At 42.0% G+C, this 9,984-nt stretch overlaps 1 protein-coding gene across 1 annotated transcript; it reads right to left on the bottom strand.

Moving 5' to 3' along the window:
* Nucleotides 1-1,340: 1,340 nt before the first annotated feature.
* Nucleotides 1,341-2,032, bottom strand: LOC112406631 (acyl-protein thioesterase 1-like). The gene is given in 2 exon segments (XM_024755560.1): nucleotides 1,341-1,516; nucleotides 1,519-2,032. Coding segments are annotated over 2 exon segments (690 nt in total).
* Between the last annotated feature and the right edge of the window lie 7,952 nt (nucleotides 2,033-9,984).

Raw genomic sequence — 9,984 nt, 5'->3', positions numbered from 1 at the left:
CGCCCCCATTGGTCTAAGAATAACGATCCAAGGCTCTTCTCCCATGGAGGAAGGTGGAGAGTCAAGATAATAGGAAAGTCATCACCAGACATCACCCCTGTGTTCTAGCTCCCAGAGGGCAGAAAGGATCCTCAGGTCGCTGCTAAATCCAGAGGGATAACCTAGCTCTTCACAGGTTGCCTGTCTCAGTGTCATGACGTAAGAGGAAACATGAAAAGCAAAGATTTGAAGTCCCACCATTACCCTTCCCTCTGCATCTCCAGAACCATCCAGGAATCACCTTGGCACAGGATGACTCCTGTGGCCTTTTAAAGACTGGATTGTGGTGCCATTTCCAAATGTGCAAACGGTCTAGAGAGAAGCCCCATTGAGGAGAATGGGGTGAAAACGTCACCACACTCCCACTCTTCAAGGCCTGGAAGAGGACTAGCAGGTAGAATTGTTGAGCACCGAGCAGTGTCCTTGGGGAGAAACAAGACATCCACCATCTCACTGGCTTTGCATTTTGGAGAGTCTAAGATGAGACAAAGGGTGCCTGAGAAATAAGATCAGTTGAATATTCAGTTCTCCAAAATATCAACAATTTAATTAAACAACAGGGTTGATCTTGGCACTCTCAAGGAGCTCTTTTTAATTAAACTTTGCATTTCTTCGCGCTGCTCTGCGGTGGCATTCCAGGGTAGCATTTGGCTTTGAATGAGCCGTCATTTTGTCCACCCATGATGGTTAGGAAACGCCCCACTGCTGAGTTAACAGAATTCTTTTTTGTTTTGAAGACAGCAATATTACTATTTATTGACACTTAGAAGCATTATCCTATTATTAGGAATAATGTAATAACACCTCATTCTTATTATGTTTTATAATCATTAAGTACATATGAACACATATAATAAAAATACAGATACTGCATGGTGACTAACTTGGGAATAAGTCCAGAGTCTAAGTCACAGCACGCATAAACTGTTTATGTCTTAACTGCTCACTTATACCTGAACAAGTTTTCATTAAGCATACTAATAATTTCCAAGTGATGTAATAAAAAGTCTGGTTGCCGTATTTTATTATTTTTCTTAATTACATTTGGGAGAAAGATGCTAGCTGCTTCACCTATTTTAATACTAGTATATTCTGGATCATATTATACAAATACATACATAGAAACTTAAATGATCATAAATTTCCCATGAGGAGATTTATTTAGTCTGTGTCATTGGTGTGTATTTGCAAAACACTTTAACACTGCAAACATTAGAGGTTTCAAGATTGGGCACAGGAAAAAGTTTTACTCTACGACGATGATGCTGGTGTGCACTTCTCCACAAGGCCTCTTAGTGATGTCAGTCAATGGGAGGTAGGAGTTTATCAGTGAACTGCCTGATATCCATCACTTCCTGTTGACATGAACTGTGCATCATGCCTCCATAGGTTTTGGAGGTTACATTGGCTGGATTTACCAATGTTTTTAGCCTTTCAGCAGTAAGAGAACCAAACATTAGGGTAACTAAAGACCCAAATCTCCATGGCACTGAAGAACAGAAATGTCTCTATTCACGCCACTGATAGGACCCTGTGGAAAGGAGGCCCGCAGGAGCAGCCAGCAGCTGAGAGCGGTGACGCCTGCCAGCTTCTGCTGTGTGGTCAGTGCCGTGTACAGAAATAAAGCCCCTCCCTGAGAAAATCCTCCCAAAATAATTCTGTTAGAAGGAATGCCATTCTTCACCTCTTGCTCTATTGAAGCTTTTACACTTTCTGCTGACTATTTAATTCCAGTTTCATCTTCCTGTGAATCTAGTGAAAGCCCAATAATGTCAAACCAAGAAGGCATGGCCATGTTCATATTTAATGTTACAGGCATAACCGGTGTGTGCGGGCAGATGTATTTGATGTGGGCGCTTCTGATACCTGCAAAGGCTTCTGCCCATCCATGCCCCGTGTCTCCCAATCCATGAAGGAAAATTACCGCGTCGGTGGCCTTCCGGACGGCGGGCACGATGGCGGGCAGCGGGGCCGATATGTTACTGCCGCACATACACCGGCTCTACCGAGCGCGCGTCGCAAGCGGAAGGCGGAGCTGGCGCCAAGCCACGGCCCAAGGGCGCACGCTCAGGCGCGTGCGCGCAACAGAATTCTTAAATGTGAGTATCACGGACTCTTCATTTTCACCCACATTCAGAAACTTTCATTAGGGTTAATGAAACTTGGCGTGTTATTTTATTTATTCTTTTCCGGGCTGTCTGCAAAATATCTGCCTCTACATAGAACTCAGATGTTGACTAAGTTTCAGGTCAAATTTCAGCCCTTTCATCTGTAAAATGGTGTCACAATTCTCTCTTAATGCAAAATTATTTTACATTTTGGGTGAGGACATGACAAAAAAAAAAAAAAAAGAAAGAAAGAAAAGCTCATGACAATGTGTGTGGCATGACCTCTAACGCATAGTAGCCAGAATTCATGAGAGCTGGGCTACTAATCACCCTGCACGAAAGTGAAGATGCTGCCATTGTAGAAATTGCTTGTAAAATTGCTAAAGTATCAATTTTAAGGTTTAGAGTGGAGAGAATCCCATCAAGGGTAAAAAGGACATCAAATTATTATGTAGACATTATTCTCATAAACTACTCATCTTCTAACTGGGAGAGGGCTTTGTACACATTGCAGAAAACTGATTGACAGGTGAGAAAGAGAGGATGCGATTAGGAAAGATGGGTGAATGGAAGTGGATAGTGTGGTGATTGTCTTCCTATAATACTGACTGTAATAATTTGACTATATGACCATTTTCTGCTCTGTAAAAACATACGTCACAAAAAACCCCTATTTCAGCCGAATTCTCTACACACGTATATATAATCCAAATGCCTCCGTCTAAACTCCTGGAAAACAATGAGTCAGAACAGCATAGATTTCAAATTGGAAACAAAATACATCAAAGTAATTCAGATTATTAAAATCCAAGATCAACCATGTTGGGGTTAAAAATATTACTTTAATCTTCCCAACAAATTTTGTTATAGGATGTTCTTTTAGAGTGTGGCAAAACAAACTCCTAAAACTGATCACCAGAATTAAAAAAAAAATAATTCGTGGGGCTTCCCTGGTGGCGCAGTGGTTAAGAATCCGCCTGCTAATGCAGGGGACACGGGTTCGAGCCCTGGTCCGGGAAGATCCCACATGCCGCGGAGGAACTAAGCCCGTGCGCCACAACTACTGAGCCTGCGCTCTAGAGCCTGTGCTCCGCAACAAGAGAAGCCACCACAATGAGAAGTCCACGCATTGCAACGAAGAGTAGCCCCCGCTCACCGCACCTAGAGAAAGCCTGTGCGCAGCAACCAAGACCCAACGCGGCCAAAACTAAATAAATAAAATAAATAATAAATTAAATAATAATAATAATTCGCAACACGGGAAGTCTGGCGAAACTCTTTTTTGCTCTACTATAAATTAGTATGTTGTGCTTTGGGAAACTTCATGTATTTTACAGCTAATGCTAAATACGCCAGAAGTAATTGCATTATAATGTGTATATAAGAAACAAGAGGGACTTCCCTGGTGGTCCAGTGGTTAAGTGCCTTCCACTGCAGGGGATGCAGGTTCGATCCCTGGTCGGGGAACTAAGATCCCACAGGCTGCGGGGCAACTAAGTCCACGCGCTCTAGAGCCTGCGCGCCACAACTAGAGAGAATCCCGCATGCCGCAACGAAGATCCGGCGTGCCGCAATTAAGACCTGATGCAGCCAAATAAATAAATATTTTTTAAAAATTAACAAGAAATTTTAAGTTGAGGAGCAACCAAGAGGGTTTTCAAAGCTGAGTTTCTTCTTTTTGAATACAACCACAAGACTCATATATCTTTTTCCTTCTCCAGATGAAAGTAGAGTAATTCTGGTTGCTCTGTATTGCTGTCTTTGAGGCTTTGCTCCTAATGACTAGTCATAAGCCATTAAAATTTTTTTCTTTTTTTTTTACTCCTATGGCCTCTCTAGAGCATGCTTTGCTTCAAAACTGACTAATGTCAAGATTATCTCCATTGTTAATGAACACAAGTGGCTTGAAATGTTATACAGGGAAATCTATTCCTCTTAAGAGCTAGATCAGGAACATAGCAACAGAGAAGATAAAACTTTTCATAATAACAAATGAACAACCATGGGAGAAAAGAGCTGAGGTTTCTTTCTAGCACAAAACAAGAAACTAAACTATTAAAGGAAAAGAACTATTGTTAGTCCTATAACCTGAAATGTAAAGTGGATCCTGAGCCTCACTTTCACTGTAATTTTCTAAACTTTTGGAAAATGGACTTTCTAAGCAGGGCATTCTGAATGTACACATATAATGGACTTTACTAGGTAGATGCAACTGATGTTATGATTACTCACCAACATCTTTAGCTAGTGGAGGATCTGGGTAGCATTATTTTATACAGGTCAAAGCCCATTAAAAATAAACTCCAAGGTCAAATAACAAAATACATGTGGGAAATATTTTTTAAATTAATTGATTATTTTTGGCTGTGTTGGGTCTTCGTTGCTGTGTGCAGGCTCTCTCTAGTTGCGGTGAGCGGGGACTACTCTTCATTGCGGTGGGCAGGCTTCTCATTGTGGTGGCTTCTCTTGTTGCGGAGCACGGGCTCTAGACATGCGGGCTTCAGTAGTTGTGGCACATGGGCTCAGTAGTTGTGGCTTGCAGGCTCTAGAGTGCAGGCTCAGTAGTTGTGGCGAATAGGCTTAGTTGCTCCACGGCATGTGGGACCTTCCAGGACCAGGGCTCGAACCCGTGTCCCCTGCATTGGTAGGCAGATTCTTAACCACTGCACCACCAGGGAAGTTCCGTGAAAAATATTTTGAATGTTAAAAATGCAAGGCCAATGTAAGAAAGTATTGTGTTATGTCAAATATAGGGAGAACATATGGCCATGGCTTGGGACTCATTTTTAGATGGAAGTTCCAGAGATATTTATTCTGAACAAAAATAACCAGTACATTTATCCTTTGCCATTGAATTTGAAGAAAGAGAAAGAGAGGAGAAAAGAAATTGAAATTTGTATTAGTCAGGACTCTGTTTTCAGATAACAGAAACTCAACTCCAACTAACTTTAGCAAAAAGGGAATTTACTGGCTCATGTAAAAGCGAAAGTCCAGGAGAGCTGGACCCAGGGACTCAAATATCATTTGGCCTCTCTCTCTCTCTCTCTCCCTCTCTCTTTCTCTCTCTGTCTCTGTCTCTGTCTCTCTCTCTCCACCTTCTCTTCCACTACCAATGCTCTTTCTTTAAGAGATAGAAAATATGGTAGAACCAATGAAATGTGTGTGCAAAATCTGAAGGATGGGCCGGGAGCCGATACTGAAGTTCAAATTCCTCTTTCTTGGGGGAACTCAGTCTTTTTTCTATTCAGCCTCTCAACTAATTGGATGAGTCCCACCTACATTATGGAGGGTAATCTGCTTTACTTAAGTCCACCTACTTAAATGCTAAGATCATCCGGAAATACCCTCACAGACACTTCCAGAGTAGTATTTGACCATGTATTTTAATTGGTTAATGTTAGACATAGGGTAATACCATATACTCTTAGTGGCTACATAGTCATGCCAACATCACTTCTTTTGTGATTACTAGTGCACTGACTTTATTCATACTGATCTGGAGGAGAGGGTGTCTGGGGGTACTGCAGTCTGAAAGGAGATCTTAGTTCCCTGACCCTTGAACAGGAATTGAACCCGGGGTGCGGTGGTGAAGGCACTGAACCCTAACAGCTGGGCCAGCATAAAGGACTTGCACAGCCGCAGATTTTGGTATCCAAGGTGGGGTCCTGGAAGCAATCCCCAGGATACGGAGGGAGGACTGAACCAACTTCACTCAGGCTCCCTCTGACTCTCATACACTCTTTTTTTTTTTGCTTTACTTCTCTCATCTATTTTATTTTTATCCTGCAATGTTTTACTTATATTTGAAAACTACCTAAATCCTTTTTGGAAGAAGGCAGAATATAAATGAACAAATAGTGCTTATTTTACAGGGTGAGTGCAGCTATTTTAGCCAATGCATTTTGTTCTCTTAATAAAATGCCCCATGAAAGAACCTTCTGGAGGAACCTTGTAGGTTCCTAACTGCTAGGTAGAACTTGCCTGACTCCTCAGTCTAGATTCTAGATTCTAGATCCCAGAGTAGGCAAAATCAGATAAGCAGCCCTCTTACAGGGATGTTTTTCAAATTTAGATAATAGATGCCTCTCTTTTAAAAGAAAATCATTATCACAGACCTTCATTACTGACATTTTAATTATAATATTACCTAAATATGTAAAGTCATAAAATGAGATAAAAGTTCCTTATATATATAGTTATTATATAACTAAAAGCCAAAACAAATGTATTAATTAAATACCAGCAAAGCTACAAAAGTAAAATTTCACAATTTTAATGTGATGAAGCATGCCGTTGTGCAGAAATTAAAAGTGCAGCTTTCTAATTTATATATTTTTTGGTTTCCTTTTTTGTGACTTCCGTAGTACTAATGTGGCTTCAATAATACAACTGCTAATAATTATTCACCTAAGTATATTTTTCAAGGCAGTATTAACATTTTCAAAACTTCTTAACTTCAAAACAATCTTATACATAAGCAAAACTATCAGTGAGAATTCCATGGATGTCAAACTTAAAAGTAGCTCTGGGGCTTCCCTGGTGGCGCAGTGGTTGGGAGTCCGCCTGCCGATGCAGGGGACGCGGGTTCGTGCCCCGGTCAGGGAGGATCCCGCGTGCCGCGGAGCGGCTGGGCCCGTGCGCCATGGCGCGTCCGGAGCCTGTGCTCCGCAGCGGGGGGGGCCGCGGCAGTGAGAGGCCCGCGTACAAAAAAAAAAAAAAAAAGTAGCTCTGTAAAACTGTCCCCTTCTGAGATAAAATTGACGTCACAATGTAATTGGAATATGTGTTAAATGGGTAACAAAACCAGTTACTGCTTGAATAAGGAGCAGGAAAATGCTTCACTGGATATTTAGTATTATGCTTGCTGTCAATGAATTTTTGCAACTTGGTACTGACTGCAGTAGAGGGGATTCTTTTGAATGTAAAACTTTGACTATGGGATTAATGAATCAACCCTCTCAGCGCTTTCCTCTTTTCAAACTCCTGCAAAATTTTTGTCTGAGAGCATCTGAGTACACGTGTTGCATGGATATACTCGGAATTCCGCGTGATTCTGGTAATAGTAATTCTTTTTAGATTATCTTTGAAATTAAAATGTAATATTAAAAAAAAAAAAAAGACCCCAGACCCTACGGAAACACGTGCAACCCACAGCTTGAGAAATACTGCCTTACAGAGTGCTTCTGTAGCAGGCTGACCCCTGGGAGATAGAACAGTAGCATCACTGGGTTGGGACAGAAAGGTCATCCTGAGCCCCAAGTCCAGGCTTCTTCCCTTCTTTTCCTCCTCACCCCTTGTCACCATTTGCCCCGTGTGTGGATGGACCAACGCACAGCCCATCAGCTCCTGCCCTGGATGCAGAGACGTCATTGTCCAACTTTCCCAGACGGTCTGACAAAAAGAGGGCTGAGGAACCCTGAGGCAGAGCTTCTCACTCTGTAACGTGCATGCAGATCCCTGTAGATCTTGCTTAAATGCAGATCCTGACTCAATAGGTCTGGAGTGGGGCCCGAAATTGCATTTCTCACAAGTTCCCAGGATCCATCCAATCCCCCTGGCTTGTGGCCCACAGTTTGAGAAGTTTGAGTCTAGGGCCTGCCGGCCCTATTCGGGGACGCCACTCAGAGTAGGCAAACTGTCCACGGTTTGCCCTAAGTTACTGGAAAGTTGCCTTAACACTGTGTTTTGCTTGGGACCATGGCATTTTGGCTTCTATGAAATGGAACAGAGACTTACTAAGCAGATTAAACAGATTACAACCATCTCATTTCAATCGGAGAGAAAGAAAGTTTCATCAGACCCAAAGGATCTTTGTAGTATAGGGATTTTTCATACCACTAGTTGGTACGAAGTTTCTATAAGATTAACAGCCAAAGACTCAATATAGATAACTCTAGAAACTCTGAATTAATTTTAATTCTACTTGGTGGTAAATCAATAAATGGAATAATTTAGGAGTGAAGTGAGTGATTTTATTTTCCTTTTGCGTTGGATTTCAGTGAGTGCTGGGTAGCTTTAACGTACCATTATGTCAGCCTGCTCCCAGACTGATATTCACGGTTAGGAAATATTTTATTTTTAATTAAATGCTATATATTATTAGAAGAAACTCAGGACGAAGTTATCTCCCTTCTGTGAAGCCTATAAAAATCTCCTTGCGTCAGTTATAAATGTAGTTGGCTGTGAGTGACAGAAAATCCAGCCCACTGTGGCTTTAGCAGATGGTGGATTACTTTTCCCACGTAGCAAGAATCCTGGAGGAAGGTGGCCTAGTATCGGTTCAGCAGCTCTGTGATGTCAGGGTCACTATCTTGGAATTTTGACAGGAAAAGGGGGATAAGGACAGCATCAGCCTTATCCACTGATATAACCAGGAAAGCCAAAATTTCCCAGAAGCCCCCAGCAGACTTTTGCTGACACATTTTTGGCCAAAACTATGACACACAACCACTCCCTCCCAACCCCTAGTGATGGAGGCAAGGGAGAAGTTTGGAAAAAGATGATGGATTAGTCATCCAATTGTTTTTTTAATCTCAAATTTCTCTTCTGCTTAACTGAAAAGGAGAATATTGTTTATCTCTATTTTATGCTACTTCTCTATTGGCAGAAATTGTGATGGTTTAAAAAGTATGACAGATATATGAAATTTCTGAAAAAAATCACAGAGTCCAAAGATTCCTGATTAATATGAAAAGTGGAACATAAAAGAATTCCCTTACTTGACACTCCTTTTAAGGACATGCGATGCAGTCCTAAGGTGAAAGGTCATAGGGTCATAAACACCTCTAGGTCCTCTGTCCTTCCCTGGTCTTATCATGGCAGGTCCCAGCTCCCAGTGGGTCCACCCGTTGCTGGAGACCTCAGTACAATGGCTTCCCCTTCCTGCTTGCCCATCCTCCTTAAGGAACCAAGAAAGAACATTGCAAAGATTCCAGGACTTGTTCAGTCTTCGATTACTTGACCTCCTCTTTGTTTTTTTTTGTTGTTGTTGTTTTTTGTTTTTTTGCGGTACGCGGGCCTCTCACTGTTGTGGCCTCTCCCGTTGCGGAGCACAGGCTCTGGACGCACAGGCTCAGCGGCCATGGCTCACGGGCCCAGACGCTCCGCGGCATGTCGGATCCTCCCGGACCGGGGCACGAACCCGTGTTCCCTGCATCGGCAGGCGGACTCTCAACCACTGCGCCACCAGGGAAGCCCCTCCTCTTTGTTTTGACGCTTTGATGTGATACCATAGTTCTTAGCATTAAACCCTACATATCTGATAAATTTGTTTTGAACTGGCCATGGATTCTTGGCTTTATCCTTAATTTCAAATTCTGTTTATAAACACCAAGGTTCTTAGTGACTCTTTTTTTTTTTTTTTTAAATAACCTATTTCATTGTTTAAACACTATGAAGGGCTTTTTATTCTTGAAGATTTTTTTTGATGTGGACCATTTTTAAAGTCTTTATTGAATTTGTTACAATATTGCTTCTGTTTTATGTTTTGGTTTTTTTGGCCGCGAGGCATGTGGGATCTTAGCTCCCCGACCAGGGATCGCACCTGCACCCCCTGCACTGGAAGGTGAAGTCTCAACCACTGGACCGCCAGGGAAGTCCCTTTTAGTGACTATTTCTAAGGAAGGATCAATTTGGCTGCTATGCATTTGTCTGCTAGGAGAGTCTTCTGTTTTCCAGTTTTATGAGGAATTCTGCACTTCCTTTCTTTTTTGCAGAACTGAGATGTTGGATGGCTGCTCTTATGACGTTAGGCTGACCTATCAATGGATTTCTTAGTTTACTTGTACGTCAGGCAGTGCTGGTGTTCTAGCTTATACTCCTTTTTTTTTTTTTTTTT

This window comes from Neophocaena asiaeorientalis, unplaced genomic scaffold, assembly GCF_003031525.2.
Source record: "Neophocaena asiaeorientalis asiaeorientalis breed wild unplaced genomic scaffold, Neophocaena_asiaeorientalis_V1.1 scaffold59, whole genome shotgun sequence".
In the NCBI taxonomy this organism is placed as follows: domain Eukaryota; kingdom Metazoa; phylum Chordata; class Mammalia; order Artiodactyla; family Phocoenidae; genus Neophocaena; species Neophocaena asiaeorientalis.
This window is presented reverse-complemented; position numbering and strand designations above follow the sequence as displayed.